The sequence below is a fragment of the Palaemon carinicauda genome, chromosome 23 (genome assembly GCF_036898095.1).
Source record: "Palaemon carinicauda isolate YSFRI2023 chromosome 23, ASM3689809v2, whole genome shotgun sequence".
Taxonomy (NCBI): Eukaryota; Metazoa; Arthropoda; class Malacostraca; order Decapoda; family Palaemonidae; genus Palaemon; species Palaemon carinicauda.
In genome coordinates, this window is record NC_090747.1 from 108,917,304 (window position 1) to 108,934,275 (window position 16,972).

Consider the following 16,972-nt stretch of genomic DNA (forward strand, 5'->3'; position numbering starts at 1 on the left):
AGCATTGTTAGGAATCATTTGATTCCTTTAACAAGAATGTGTCTAGCCAGCATTGTTAGGAATCATTGGATTCCTTTAACAAGAATGTGTCTAGCCAGCATTGTTAGGAATCATTGGATTCCTTTAACAAGAATGTGTCTAGCCAGCATTGTTAGGAATCATTGGATTCCTTTAACAAGAATGTGTCTAGCCAGCATTGTTAGGAATCATTGGATTCCTTGAACAAGAACGAGTCTAGCCAGCATTGTTAGGAATGATTGGATTCCTTTAACAAGAATGTGTCTAGCCAGCATTGTTAGTGTAATCATTGGATTCCTTGAACAAGAATGGGTCTATCCAGCATTGTTAGGAATCACTGGATTCCTTGAACAAGAACGAGTCTAGCCAGCATTGTTAGGAATCATTGGATTCCTTTAACAAGAATGTGTCTAGCCAGCATTGTTAGGAATCATTGGATTCCTTTAACAAGAATGTGTCTAGCCAGCATTGTTAGTGTAATTATTGGATTCCTTGAACAAGAATGTGTCTAGCCAGCATTGTTAGGAATCATTGGATTCCTTTAACAAGAATGTGTCTAGCCAGCATTGTTAGTGTAATCATTGGATTCCTTGAACAAGAATGGGTCTATCCAGCATTGTTAGGAATCACTGGATTCCTTGAACAAGAACGAGTCTAGCCAGCATTGTTAGGAATCATTGGATTCCTTGAACAAGAAAGAGTCTAGCCAGCATTGTTAGGAATCACTGGATTCCTTGAACAAGAACGAGTCTAGCCAGCATTGTTAGGAATGATTGGATTCCTTTAACAAGAATGTGTCTAGCCAGCATTGTTAGGAATCATTTGATTCCTTTAACAAGAATGTGTCTAGCCAGCATTGTTAGGAATCATTGGATTCCTTTAACAAGAATGTGTCTAGCCAGCATTGTTAGGAATCATTGGATTCCTTTAACAAGAATGTGTCTAGTCAGCATTGTTAGTGTAATCATTGGATTCCTTGAACAAGAATGGGTCTATCCAGCATTGTTAGGAATCACTGGATTCCTTGAACAAGAACAAGTCTAGCCAGCATTGTTAGGAATCATTGGATTCCTTGCACAGAGAATGAGTCTTGTAAACCTTGTCACAGGGGGCTGAATCTTGGTAGTCCTGTAAGGAATAATTGAATTAATTGCTCAAGAATGAGTCTATCCAGCATTTTTAGGAATCATTGGATTCTTGGCACAAGAATGATTATCCAGCATTGTTAGGAATCATTGAATTCCTTGAACTAGAATGAGTCTATCCAGCACTGTTAGGAATCATTGGACTCCTTGAACAAGAATGAATCCAGCCAACATTGTTAGAAATCATTGGATTCCTTGTACAGAGAATCAGTCTTATAAACCTTGTAACTTAGGGCTGAATCTTGTTAGTCCTGTAAGGAATAATTGAATTAATTGCTCAAGAATGAGTCTATCCAGCATTGTAAGGAATCATTGGATTCCTTGCTCTAGAATGAGTCTATCCAGCATTGTTAGGAATCATTGGATTCCTTGCACAAAATGAGTATAGTCAACATTGTCAGGAATCCTTGTATTCATTGCACATAGAATAATTCTTGTAAACCTTTTCACATAAGACCGAGTCTTGTTAATCCTATCATGAATAATTGGATTTCTTATCTAACCTCTCAGTAATGATGGAATTCCTTGCAAAAGGATTGTTTTTCTTATTCCTAACCAAGCCTTGTTTAACTTGTTAGCAAAATCAGATTTCTCTTACAGGGAGTGAGTATTTCCAGTCTTATCAGGAATTCTTGGATTCTTCGCACATCGCTGAGTCTAGTTATTCAAGTAAAAAAAACACTTTTTCGTCTTCTCAACAATACTTGTATTTCTTTTGTCAGTTATCATAAATAGACCAATCAAATGTGGTCAACCTTCACATGAGATTGTGTCTTTAATATTCTTCCGTGATGCTTCTCACACAAGTATTGTCAACCTTCCTTTTGAATAACTAGTTTCCTGGTACAGATACTGAACCATTTCCAGTCCAGTTTGTTTGCTTACGTTCGTCCGGGATGGTCTTTATGCTAGTTATTTGCCTTATTCATGTATTTTTTTTTTTATTAATTGTTGTAGTTAACTGTATTTCATAGGCTTATTTCTCGACAAGTGGCTTTTTTAGTTGTTTCAAGGATATTTTCAAGAGGAAGCAGACTATGTATACTGTAAATAGCTATCCTCAAATTCAAAATGTATAAAAGCTATAAAATAACTTGTAACCTGAGTACTTGATTCTCTCTCTCTCTCTCTCTCTCTCTCTCTCTCTCTCTCTCTCTCTCTCTCTCTCTCTCTCAGCAGCAGCAGCAGCTATTGCACAATGTAATACTCCTTTTATAAACAGAAACTAACTTTTCCCATTATGACTTTAATTTTATTTGCTTTACTAATGTTATCAAAAAGATTTTCTCATCTCTTATTGTTATTAATGAAAGCAATTCTATAGTGCGAGAAATGTTCATCGTGTAAGTCCCCCATTGAACTTTGAACTGTGAAAACGTGAGTGTGTTCAACCGGTCTTTTTTCACGGCAGATTAACCCCTTCATCCACATGAAGGGTTTCATGAAATCCACTTTTGACTCCCTATTTCTTGGGACAATCGCTGGCGGAAAATATTAAATGCCCTCTCTCTCTCTCTCTCTCTCTCTCTCTCTCTCTCTCTCTCTCTCTCTCTCTCTCTCTCTCTCTCTCTCTCTCTCCGTGGAAGGTAGTTGAGATTATATTTATTCATCTTGATACAAAGGTACCCTCCCCCTCTTCCGTCTTTTTTCTTGAAATGATAACGAATATTTAAATGTTTCCTCTTATTTCGTTAGTGTGTGTGTGTGTGTATATATATATATATATATATATATATATATATATATGTATATATATATATATATATATATATATATATATATATATATATATATATATATATGTGTTTGTATGTATTTATTTATTTTGCGCAAGTTAGCAAGAAGAGGAGCTTTTAGCACTTGGAGAATTGGTAATGTTACCCCCATTTTTATTATTATTATTATTATTATTAGCTAAGCTACAACCATAGCTGGAAAAGCAAGCTAATATAAGCCCAAGGGCTCCAACATGGAAAATAGCCCAGTGAGGAAACGAAATAAGGAAATAAATAAACAAAATAAGACGTAATAAACAATTGAAATAAAATATTTTAAAAACATTAACAACATTAAAACAGATTTCATATGTAAACTATAAAAACACTTATTGTAATTCTGTTAGTGGCAGCTCAAGTCCAACTGAATACCACCCAATATCCATAACTCATATATCTAAAGTTTTTGAACTTTCTTTGGCAAAACGTGTAAATTGGTTTGCAAAAGTTTATTTTACTTTACTAATAAATTTCAACAAGTAATAAGTTTTTTTGCCTTGAGTACATATAAGTGGGATAGGTTTGCATTTTTTCCCCTTTACTAATAGATTTCAACATGTACTAACTTTTTTTGACTTGAGTGCATATGAGTGGGATTCATCTGCACGCCAATTATTCTGCAACATCTCTATAGTCACTGTTGCCAGATCTACTGTTTTCCTTACCTTCAAGGTCTCAACACTTTACTCAATTTTTTTAATGAGGCACATTTGCAGTGACTCGCAGTGGTGCCATTTTAGCTCGGAAAAGTTTCCTACTCTCTGATTGGTGAGAATTATCTTGTCCAACCAATCAGCGATTAGGAAACTTATCCGAGCTTAAAGGGCACCCCTGCGAGTCAGTGTAAATGTGCCTCATTAAAAAAATTGAGTATAGGTAATGGTGTGCTTTACTTACTTTACTTTGCTTTTAAATGTATAAAAGTCGCTCATGAATTGCAAAGGCAAGGGACAGTCAAACTGAACAATACCCTAGAGACTGACCATATATACATATGATCAGCGCCCAAGTCCCCTCTCCACTCAAGCTAGGACCAAAGAGGGCTAGGCAATGGCTGCTGATGACTCAGCAGGAAGACCTAGAGGCTCCCCAAACCCGCCATCCTTAGTTCTCAAGGATGGTGAGGTTGCAGCGATCAAAGAATCTAACGAGTGTGAGAGGGACTCGAACCCCAGTCTGGCATTCACCATTCAGGGACGTTACCGCACCGGCCACCTATACTGCAGGGAAACTTCTCTCTACAGGACCTTCAGTCATTTTATCGTATGCATTCCAATGCAGTCAGCATTACACACAGCATATTGCTCGTTTATTATCAAATCTATATTATCAAATCTATATTATAGTAGCACTTTATCCTTGGTATAACCCCATAAGAAAATATTAAAAGGGATAATGCCCGTTGAGCGTAGTGGCCATTGTGCTGGACCCAGTCCATCTATAAATTTATAAGCCTACGTACAATTAAGGAGATTCCATGAATACGAACACTCAAGAGAAGGACATTTCAATGTAATTTTTGAATTAATGGTCATGATTTGAACGACATTTTGAATTACTACATATTTGTAAGATCGCATTATTGAGTATTATTATTTTTATTTCATAAGACCCTTTTTCTAATATAGATTTTAATGGTAACAAATTCACGTACACATTTTGAATCTTAGATTGAAATAAAGCAATAAGATAAGATAAAAAGCTTGGACAAAGATATCCTAAATGAAGAGAGGGCAAACACAATCTTTTTATCTTGTCGGAAAGATAATAGTCCTCGTTTTTTATCGCATCTTATTTCAAAGACCTTTTTGGGTATTCTTTCTAAATTGCGAAAATTCACGGTTCCGTGTTGAACCACATGAAGCTGATTGCTCTCGCTCTACTATTATAGGAATCTGATTGGATTTGCATTTGCCATTTTTAGGAAAAGTACGATTTGCAACAGAAGGTCATTTTATCTGCGAAAACGGATAATTTTCTCCGATTTGAATGGAATTCCATTAAATGATTTAGATTTCGCAGTCGAATCTTTGTGCGTTTTAATTTTCGTATATCATTTTAATATATTATGTGGGTGAAATATAGGGAGGGAAAGTACTGTTGGTAAGAGATGTTTGTTTTAGATGCTGATTGGGTTTAATAATAATAATAATAATAATAATGATAATAATAATAGTAGTAGTAGTAGTAGTAGTAGTAGTAGTAGTAGTAGTAGTAGTAGTAGTAGTAAGTCGTTTTATGAGGAAACCTTGGTAGTTGGATAATAATTTAGGGGGGAGGGAGGTGAAGTGTAGGATTTGCCTGTTACTAATGTAATTACTTATTGGCTTCCTTGTGCGCATGTGTACATATATATATATATATATGTATATATATATATATATATATATATATATATATATATATGTATATATACATATATATGTATATATATGTATATATATATATATATATATATATATATATATATATATATATATATTTGTGTGTATATATATATATATATATATATATATATATATATATATATATGTGTGTATATATATACATAAATATGTATATATATGTATATATATGTATATATATGTATATATGTATACATATATGTATATATATATATATATATATATATATATATATATATATATATATATATCAACGCAAAAATAAGGTAGCAACAAAACACATACGCATATTTATATGCAATAATTGTACATACATGTCAATGGTAGCTTAGATCCGAAAGATTAATTTTACATAGGCTGTTATTATGTACTACAGATAATAACTACCTATGTGAAATTAATGTTTCATCTAAGGTGATTAATAGGAATAACTTATACCGATGGATTTGGAAAGTCTCTCTCTCTCTCTCTCTCTCTCTCTCTCTCTCTCATTGAATGTAATATATTCTCCAATGACTGTAAAAACGTATGCCTTTTCAAAATGTAATATATTAACATTTGTCTCTAGGTTGTTTTTAATAAATCAAACTATTAGGTCTTTATAAATGTTCTTGTTGTGAGAGAGAGAGAGAGAGAGAGAGAGAGAGAGAGAGAGAGAGAGAGAGAGAGAGAGAGAGAGAGAGAGAGAGAGAGAGAGAGCATATTGTTAATAATGCTTCCAGAAATAATTATGTTTTAGAATAAATATAATTGTTCGCGTTTAGTAGAAGTTTGTGTCTCTTAGTGCTACAACAGTCCATCTTATTCTCACAAACTTTTATATGTTTATTGTTCTTTGGACTTGGCTCCAAGTTATAAAAGAAAACTATACTCTAGACTTCTGATAGATGTCAGCAGATGTACTTGTTAGACTAGTTAGATAACTAGAAAGTTAAGAAAGTAAGGAATAAAGCTCAAGATATAACATCAAATCAATTTTTGCTAAGTTGGCATTTGTCATTTATAACTCCAATGCCATATCAAACATAATCAATATGAAATGAAGAAATAAAATAGAACCTATATGTCATTAAACGAACGAATGACATTACGCAATACAATCTCTCAGACTTATAATAGCTGGATCGACGGGAAAAAAAAATTCTTTTTAGATTGAGACCTTAGATAGTCTTGAGGTTTTTAGTTATTTAATCTACAGTTTAATAATAATACAGAATATTGCAATGTGTAAAGCTTTTATGCAACACAAATCAATGAATTATGTTCAACATGAGCAAGAATAGACGATGAATTATCTTTTGCGAAAGCAACGCGAGCCAAAGAATCATATTGAAAAAGACAATGGAAAACAATGCTTTTTCTTCAAACAAAAACAACACAAGATAATGCATTGTGTCCGGCAAGTGAAACAAAAATAGACAACGAATTAATTTGCGTATAAGCAACGCCAGCAAAAGAATCATAATAGGAAAAAACAAAGTAGTCAATGTTATCTTAAAAAAGATAAAGATGAAGAAGAGAAATTTGTTCACCAAACGTTCAGCTGGGTTCCACAAGGCACTAAAAGAGTTGGAAGACCCAGGCCTACATGGCTGAGGACTAAGAAGCGTGAAGTGGATGATGATAAATGGAGAAGTATTGAATTAAAAGCTCATGATAGAGATGACTGGCGAAATCTAACCGAGGCCGTTTGCGTCAATAGGCGTAGGAGGAAATGATGATGAAATAATTGTTTTCAGTAAGGGTACCGATCATAGAAGGGCTTCCATATTCTGCACAGGAACTTTTAGTTAGGTTACACACACACACACACACACACACACACACACACACACACACACACACACACACACACACACACACACACAGATTGCCCGGACTTTGTTTCCGGACGGGGGCTCTCAGACTATCAGTCATAGCCCCCAAATTCAGGAGAGCCTACCGTAGCCCATATGGCAGGAACCTTCTCTTTAAGCCTCTTGATTAATGAATCATAACTTTATTTTCGAGATCATCATATTATTTATAATTAATTGAAGGGTAATGGAGAATCTGAAGCCCAGGAGATACAACCTTTCTTTATGGAAATAAAGTTGGCGAGATTTCATTAAAACTTTTGACAATAATGGAATGAGGTGGACCTCGCTGTCATTGGATTAGGAAAAGAAGGATATAGTCTTATTGTGCGCTGGGACTAGATCGTTAAATATGAGATCAAAATTTGAATCTTCGTTCGTAATGTTTTACGGAATGGGGGAAATGGAAAGCAAGATATAGTTTCCTAACTTCCTAGAATATTCAAGTTTTATTCTATATACATACATATATATATATATATATATATATGTATATATGTATATATATATATATATATATATATATGTGTGTGTGTGTGTGTGTGTGTGTATGTATGTATGTATGTATGTATGTAAAGTGTTCCAGGAAATTTATCATATTTTAAATGATAAATTTCAACAGGATTATATATATATATATATATATATATATAGAATTCGATATAAAATGTCATTGTTATTGATGTTTACTTTTTTTTCGAGTGAAGAGATGTGACGTACAAATTCCATATCTTCCTCAGTTCTTCTCTTTATTATTATTATTATTTTTATTTATTTTTTTTTTTTTTGGTTAAGTTTTACGAATTCTCTGGTCCGAAACCTGTGGTCCAAAGGGATAGAACTCTGCTTTCAAGAACACTATATTCACACGAGTTAATGAAAACAAAATCTCGTTAGAAAATTCGTCCGCTGAGTCTTCCCAGGAGGAAGTTTAGTTCGAAGGAAGTTTTACTTTTTGTTGGACTCCAGAGAATGAAATCTATTTTCTTTTGCAGCTCTTTCTTTCATTTTAGTAACTTGACGACGAAGAATTAACTATGTTTTCTCATAGCAAGTGTATCACATTTTATTCTCTCTCTCTCTCTCTCTCTCTCTCTCTCTCTCTCTCTCTCTCTCTCTCTCTCCTCACAGTTTTCTTTCAGTCGAGTTGAATATCGCTTAAAACAAGTTGAGTCAGTAAATGCATAAGGTTTTCAGGTGTGTAAGGAAACAGGAGAATGTGTAAAGAATATGCCAGACTATTCGGTGTGTATGTAGGCAAAAGAAAACTCAGCCGCAAACAGGGAGAAATTCAATTTACTACTATCTGGCCAGTCAAAGCTCACAGTTTTGACCTTTATATTACGTTCGAAATTATTGCATGAAATCTTTGAAATCGGGATGATTTTTGGCAACAGAAAAACAAATGTATATATGAAGCAAACAGTTCATCAGCAGAGTAACAGGTTTGGATAGAGATTTGTATATTAGAACTGATGATACTAATAACACGGGTTTACGTGTTATCCATAATTTGTAAAATATAATTGTTGTTCATTTAGATATTTCCATTGTTAATCAATGGGATGTAAAAAGTGTTTGCGAGGCCAATTAGAGTACAAAGCTCCATACTTGGAAATAGTATTTGATAATTAATTTTGATGGTACGTTTTGTATCTCATATTAGTATTTGTGATCATCAGTGAATTCAGCTGAAAAGGGTCTGTAGCTTTAAGCTTTGTTAGGTTTTCTGCGAATTAATTAATTGGGTTAAATCATGCCGGAATATGTTAATATCTGAATTATGATCTGAAATTAGAAGATTACTTAGGCATTAGTTACTTTACTGATTTTGCCATTAATTATATTTTGTGGTATTTTAGCGTTTTCAATGGGAGAAATGTAATTTGCTTGATTGCTTGTTAAGACAAATTATTACTGGTTTTGGAGAAACATTCCTAGTTTTTTTTTTTTTTTTTTTTTTTTTTTTTTTTTACTCTGTTAAAGTAGTTTTCTACACTGTTAAAAACTGTAATTTTAATCGGAAATGGTCCCTTTGAAAATATACTGTTCTCAACCGTATTTCAGTAAAATACAGGCGACCGTAATTTTTACCCTTCTTTGTTATTATATTTTAAGGATTAGTTACCGTAATCATCTTTCAATCAATCCTTAACGTCAATATCGTTTTTAGAAAGGTAAATTCCTGGCAACATTTGTTTCAGAATTTTTACCTTTTTTTACGGCAAATTTTGAATAACGTACTTTTAAAAAACCTTTCATTGTTTGAGACTTGAATTAAGGTAAGGATTTCTCTCTAAAGAGAATCTATTTATATATCTTTTACCCAGGGTCATTAGACAGATCGCATGTGAATAAATTAAGAAAGTGTTGATTCGTTTATGAAGACATTTTCGTGCGACGTTTGATATATAATCAGTGTATCACGAAAGTCTGTTGACGGTGACATTGTTTAGCGTAATTGTACAGTAAAGCCATTGCATTAATTCGGATACTTTTCCGTAATAAGTACGATACTGTGATCAATTGTATCTTTATTATTATTATTATTATTATTATTATTATTATTATTATTATTATTATTATTAGCTAAGCTACAACACTAGTTTGAAAAGCAGGATGCTATAATCCCAATGGTTTATACGAGAAATGTAAGATAGATCGTAATAATTTGATATAATATTCCCAAGAATATGAAATTTGGCCAGTCCGTTCATGCCTGTGCTTATGTATCATTACTGTATTTTCTTTGCTCCAAATATATCTATTCCTAGTCTGAAAAAAAAAAAACTGTTGGGGCGGTAGTGCCATCAGTACGCCTCACATAGCGTGCTGTAGACATTACGAGGGTCATTGCAACCCTCCTTTGGACCAGGGTTTAAACTCGAACATTCTCCTGCTTTTTAACTTAGCTTACCTTAAAACTATGCAAATATCCTCAAATTTGAAACTAGTATAACCTACATTACCTTAAAAATATCATTAGCTTTAAAAGATTACTTTGAAACTATGCAAATTACCTCAAACTAAGGTAATTACCTTAAAAGTTTAAACCTTGCTTTAGACCCAAGCTGTACATGATTCATATCCTGCATTACATTTTTTTTTCCTCTTCATTTCTTCATTCGTACTTTCATTTGTCTTAATTTTATTTTCATTGTAACTTCAAAGTTTTCCCTTATTTGCAAGTGGTCACCGAACGGTCTCACAGGCCACAGCGCCGGACTATAGAGCTCAAATCCATGATTAAAATCCCTAAAAATTCAATCTTATGCCAAAAAAGGTCTGTCGTTAGATGGCGTCCCTGGAGCACTACTGAGATTCAGGGCCTCTGTGACACGGTTTTTTGGACTTTGCTCCTTATCAATGCATCGGATGTAGCTGAAAGTTGACATATGTATATTTTACAACCACACACAAATATTGTCAGCATTATCAATAACCTAAACCCGATAGTTTTAATTTTTATAGAGTAAAAATGATCTATCCGACGCCATGGCCAGTGATAACGAGCCAAGAGTTGAAAACATTCATTACGTAAGCAATGTAAACACCTTTTGACAAAATTTTGCCCCGCCCATCCACCAGACACCCATTCACCTTCTTCCATAGGCTCTGAAACCCATAATAGTCAAGAATGGCTAACAGGATTTGGAATTGCCCCCGTGGTTGCAAAACTGCATTTGTCTTACGACTTGCAACTTTGTACAGTCAAGAGAAAGCTCGTGGCCGTATTTACTATAGCCTGAATAGGTAATTATTCAGTTTCTAGTTTAAATCCAAGGTTTATGGTCTGATTTATATTTAGCGTAACATGATTATAATACTTGTAATGTCAGTCAGGCTTTTGAACATTTCCATTAACTATTCACTATGCCACCAAGAGACAGAGAAAGAGAGAGAGTGTATGTAAACAGTCTTCATATAACTATTTTTGTTAAAATAAGATTTTTGTGCTAAAATCTCCATCAGACCAACGGATCATCCGATATCATTTTTTTCTTCTTCTTAGGCCGTACGACCGTGTTGGCTATGTTTTGGGCATGACAGCATTTTGTAAATAAATCATGAATAGTTTTAGGAGTTTTATTTGTACATCTAATGGGAAATTATAGAAGTAAAGTGAACATAATTCATTTATCCTTTAAAATAATTACTACATGTACCCAAACAAATAGTAGTAAAGATGATAATGCAATGAAGGAATGATACAATACTTTATCTTTAGCTTCAACATCGGCAATAACATACCCAGTTGCCATAATTTGTCAGCTTTATGAAATAACCTATTATCTAATGTTTAACTTAATTTCTGAGGAGGCCATAGCTTATTGCACAGTGAAAAAACATGACAAAGACTTTATGAATGGCGGAACGATACATAAATGTGGGTGGGGTATCTGCGCTAGCGTAGTAATACTACCATAACAGTAGTGCCGCAACAGTATAGTAGTATACATGAATTAAACGTTTAGACCAACTGCTGGGATCCTTGAGGATCATTTAGCACTTATTACAACTAATCGAGAAATGAGATTTTTTAGCCAGAATTTAAATTTCATAATCCAGCAATGCCCATGATAGCCTTCAGTGTTATCCTGAATTATAACGAGGCCAACGTGGGTGGAGCCTCATGAAGTCATCATTCTGACGATAATTATTGGTGAAGGTTTAAAGCCAAAATACGGTACCGGTTTTTTTTTCAGTAAATAGGTAGGTAGATAGACAATAAATAAAAATTGCTTGACATTGGATATATCAGTTATCAAATCAAGCTTGTCTACTACGTTTTTGAAAATTACCAACTATTCCCTACACCTTGTCAATCTGATTGTGACCTATAAAGTAGACTGTAATTGTTTAGGAAACTTATTTTGGGAGTTAAACTAATAATCAAAGTGTTTTTGTATTTATTAACATATTTTGTTCGTTTGTTCATTATGACAATTCTCAGTGGAGAGGTTTCAGAGTTCATAAAGGTGTACTGCTTTGCTTTTATTTACACTTTTGTGTTATTGTTGGCAGAGGTATAGCCTTCGTTACGTATAACCAATCATCGAGCGAGAAAGAGAGAAGAAATGCCGTCATAAGTTACGTAACGAGTGCGTTCGAAACCTTTTCTCTGAGTAAGTTGGCCCGTCTTCAAAAATCGTCACTTTTACTTAATAAAGTACAAAATTTATTCAACCTACGTAATGCAGAATATAGTCAAAATTTATGTGTAGATATAATGTGCATTCTGAATAAGCGTTATATTTATGAAATTCATAGAAAAAAAGTTATTGCGAAAAAACCGTGTTACAGAGGCCCTGAATCTCATAGTAGGTCCTAATTCCTTTGTTCAATTCAGATAAAGGATTAAATAATTGAGTTTATAGATGTAAGAATACGAACACACACGCACGCACACACAACACACGCGCAAGCATGCACACATGACCCTTATGGTAATAAGTTTCTGTGTACCTCATTATTGATTCAGAATTTGGGGACGAGTCTTCACACGGTAAAAGCCTTTGATGTCTAATCACCAAAACCGACTTTGATTAAATCGTTTCCAGGGAAGGCGTCTCAAAATAGAACACTTCCTTCCTTCCTCTCTCTCTCTCTCTCTCTCTCTCTCTCTCTCTCTCTCTCTCTCTCTCTCTCTCTCTCTCTCTGTCTGTCTGTCTGTGGTGGCCGAGGTAACGTCCCTGAATGGTGATCGCCAGACTGGTATTCGAGTCCCGCTCAAACTCGTTAGTTTCTATGGCCATTGCCACTTCACCAACCTTGCGTGCTAAGGATGGTGGGTTTGGGGGAACCTATAGGGCTATCTGCTGAGTCATCAGCAGCCAATGCCTGGCCCTCCTTGGTCCTATCTTGGGTGGAGAGGGGCCTTGGGCGCTGATCACATGTAATATGGTCAGTGTCTAGGGAATACGCCATGCTTGATAGAGTGATGTTACTGTCCCTTGCCTCAGCCATTCATGAGTGGCCTTTAAACCTTTAACTTTAAACCCTTTTAACAATGGATGTGACTCATCAGAACCAAAGAAATTTTAGTGAACTATTTTGACAAAGTGAGAGGAAAGGACTTTTGCTTCCTCTTCCACTCTCCCTCACTTCATGACTTCATTTCATAAACAAATACAAATATAGAAGGTAGAATAAGAGGAGTTCTCCATAATGGATGTGATAAAAGGAATTTGAAAGATGAAACTTTAAATGACATTGACGGTGGGTTGAAAGCCTGTTCTCTTGAGTAATGTCAATCACCTGTCTACAGCCAATGTCGGTATTTAAGGGCTCGCTTATTACCCGAATATTTGAGTGAAGGTAGTTCTGTCCCGGAGACCTATTCAATAATGATGAAAATTCTCGCCTTCACTCTTTAATATGACGTAGGTCCTAACACGATACATTAGGTGGTGATAATTGTGTAGAATTTGGGCAGAATTTAATTGTTTTTCTAAAAGATAGTTTTTTTTTTTTTCTTCTCTTTTGTGTGTGTGTGTGTGTGTGCACGCGCGCCTCATAAGAAACCTCATTTCGATGAGACTATTGTTAACTGGTACACACAAAACCTAAACCGGTCAATTGTTTGAGATGCTAAATCAATAAGTTCATATTTGTGGATAGTAAACATAATTTAAAAAACTACTACTGTTACTTAGATGTATTTCATCGCAAAGTGTGTTTTGTTCTTCCTACCCTGCCTCCTGTCTACCAACCTTCCTTCCTTCTCCGGCTAACTGTCTACCAACCTTCCTTCCTTTCTCCGGCTACCTCTCTACAAGCCTTCCTTTCTTCCTCGGCTACCTGTTTACAACCTTCCTTCCTTCCCCTGGTTACCTGTCTACGAACCTTCATTCCTTCCCTGACTACCTGTTTACGAACCTTTCTTCCTTCCCCCATTTACCTCTAAACGAATCTTCCTTACTTCCCCCGGATACCTGTTTACGAACCTTCCTTCCTTCCCCCGACTACTTGTCTGCAAACCTTCCCTCCTTCCCCGGCTACCTGTCTACGAACCTTCATTCTTTCCCCCGCTACCTGTCTACGAACCTTCATTCTTTCCCCCGGCTACCTGTCTACAAACCTTAATTCTTTCCCCCGGTTACCTGTCTACGAACCTTCCTTCCTTCCTCCTTCCCCTGGCTACCTGTCTTCGAACCTTCCTTCCTTCTCCTGACTACCTGCCTATGAACCTTCCTTCCTTCCCCCCGGCTACTTGCCTACGAACCTTCCTTCCTTCCCCCCGGCTACTTGGCTACGAACCTTCCTTCCTTCCCCCCGGCTACTTGGCTACGAACCTTCCTTCCTTCCCCTGGCTACTTGGCTACGAACCTTCCATCCTTCCCCCGGCTACCTGGCTACGAACCATCCTTCCTTACCTGGCTACTTGTCTGCGAACCATCCTTCCTTACCTGGCTACCTGTCTACCAATCATCCTTCCTTACCCGGATATATGTCTACCAATCATCCTTCCTTACCCGGATATCTGTCTACCAATCATCCTTCCTTACCCGGATATCTGTCTACCAATCATCCTTCCTTCCCCAGATATCTGTCTACCAATCTTCCTTCCTTCCTTCCCCAGATACCTGTCCGCCAATCATCCTTCCTTCCTTCCCCGGATATCTATCCACCAACTATTCATCCTTCCCCGCTTGCCAGTCTACCAACCTTCATTTCTTTCCTGCCTGCCTTTTGCCAACCTTCATTCATTCCATGGCTGTCCGTCTGTCTACTAGCCTTCATTCCTTCCCTGCCTGTCTGTCTATCAGCCTTCACTCCTTCACTTTTTGTATGTCTACCACCCCTCATTCCTCCCCTGTCTGTCTGTCTACCAACCTATCTACCAACATTCATTCCATCCCTGCTTGCCTGTCTACCAACCTTTTTTCCTTCCCGGGCTATGTCTCTAGCAACCTAAATGCCTTCCCTGCCTGTTTACCAATCTTCATTCCTCTCTCACCTGCCTACCTGCTGACCTGACTTGCATCCTCTTCTGTCTCCCTACTGGCCTGACTTCCTTCCTCCTCTGTCTCTCTACTGACTTGACTTCCTTCCTCTTCTGTCTCTCTACTGACCTGACTTAGTTCCTCTTCTGTCTCTCTTCTGACCTGACTTGCTTCCTCTTCTGTCTCCCTACTGACCTGACTTCCTTCCTCTTCTGTGTCTCTACTGACCTGACTCACATCCTCTTCTGACCTGATTTGCTTCCTCTTCTGTCTCCCTACTGACCTGACTTCCTTCCTCTTCTGTGTCTCTACTGACCTGACTTACTTCCTCTTCTGTCTCTCTTCTGACCTGACTTGCTTCCTCTTCTGTCTCTCTTCTGACCTGACTTGCTTCCTCTTCTGTCTCTTTTCTGACCTGACTTACTTCCTCTTCTGTCTCTCTTCTGACCTGACTTGCTTCCTCTTCTGTCACCCCCACTGACCTACCTACCATCCACCTTTCCTTTGCTTCATTTCACTGCATGTTAGATGGTTCTGAATTGGAAAATTAAAATGATATACAGTACTTATATCCTTCGACTGTCCGTGTCAATAAACATGCGCAGTGCAATGCCAACTTACAGAAATCATTCAATTATTAAGCTCTTAATTCAATCAAGAAACCATTGTGAATTCTGGGCATCTAAAAGAAAAGATATTTTTAAGTTAAAACCATCATAAATGATTTCATTATTTTCCTTCTTGGCCTTGTACCAACGAACGTTCGGTTGCAATCCAGAATCTTCCATTGTGAACTATGAGAACATCTATATGGTAACAACCTTAAAATATTATATAAAACCAAAATAAACGAAGTCTTCTTTCTAATGAACATTGGAAAAGAGTGATAAATGCCATCACATGAGAAGTGAGACCCCCATTATATGATGATGATGATGAGGCGCATTTAAACGATAGGGAAACTTTTCTCTTCGCAAAGCAATTGAATTTCCAAAATTCTTTCCTCCCTTCCAAGTTTCTTCTAACCTTTGCTGGAGGAAAGACTCTTCATTAAGGCCAAAGTTGACCTCGACCTCACCGGGTCCATTAACACTTATCAGGTTCAATTAAAAGAGACGTTTTGGGGAGATCCTATTTGACACCAAAAAAAAGTTTTCTACTTTCATTAAACGTCCAAGAGGAAATGAGTCTTGAATTGGTGAAGTTCGGTTCAATTTGGATCAAAGTTTTTTCTTTATCATTCCGGACCAGACTTCATCATCGCTCTTCTTTTCATTTAAAATTTATATGTATGTATATATCTATCTATCTATCTATATATATATATATATATATATATATATATATATATATGTATATATATACTCGTATATGTATATGTATATATATACATATATATATATATATATATATATATATATATATATATATATATATATATATATATATATATATATATATACATACATATATATATATAAATATATAAATATATGTGTGTGTGTGTGTGATATATAGATATACATAGTCTTATTATATAAAAGGTAAGGTAGCTATTAATCATAACAGTTAGAGGAGGGGCATTAAAATAAGTCGGAACTTAGTGCTAACTGCTCTTCAGGAATTACCTGCTGAGGCTATCGTTTTACATAACAGGGAGTTTTTAGCCAAATTCCTAATCCACCAGCTGACCCAATTGATATCACACTTACTATAATAGAGAATGACATTATTCTTATTTCAAAAGTACACTATAAGGGAATAAGATTTTCAAATATATTGGAATATATACCATATTTTTAAACACAGACGATGCAAACAATGTTT

At 35.7% G+C, this 16,972-nt stretch overlaps 1 protein-coding gene across 1 annotated transcript; it reads right to left on the minus strand.

Annotated features, from left to right (window-relative positions):
* Positions 1–1,071: 1,071 nt before the first annotated feature.
* Positions 1,072–15,638, minus strand: LOC137617729 (uncharacterized). The gene is made up of 3 exons (XM_068347726.1): positions 15,429–15,638; positions 15,176–15,373; positions 1,072–1,146 (listed from the first exon to the last, which is right to left on the minus strand). Exons 1-3 carry the CDS (start codon positions 15,636–15,638, stop codon positions 1,072–1,074), a joined length of 483 nt encoding a protein of 160 aa, XP_068203827.1.
* Positions 15,639–16,972: the final 1,334 nt, after the last annotated feature.

Bases quoted from the DNA above. Each gene is read 5' to 3' on its own strand.
- LOC137617729 (XM_068347726.1), bottom strand. From the start codon at position 15,638: ATGGTAGGTAGGTCAGTGGGGGTGACAGAAGAGGAAGCAAGTCAGGTC. The intron at 15,374-15,428 runs GTCAGTAGGGAG...GATGTGAGTCAG, and splicing joins CAGAAGAGGAAGGAAGTCAG to GTCAGTAGAGACACAGAAGA. The intron at 1,147-15,175 runs GTCAGCAGGTAG...TATTCCTTACAG, and splicing joins CAGAAGAGGATGCAAGTCAG to GACTACCAAGATTCAGCCCC.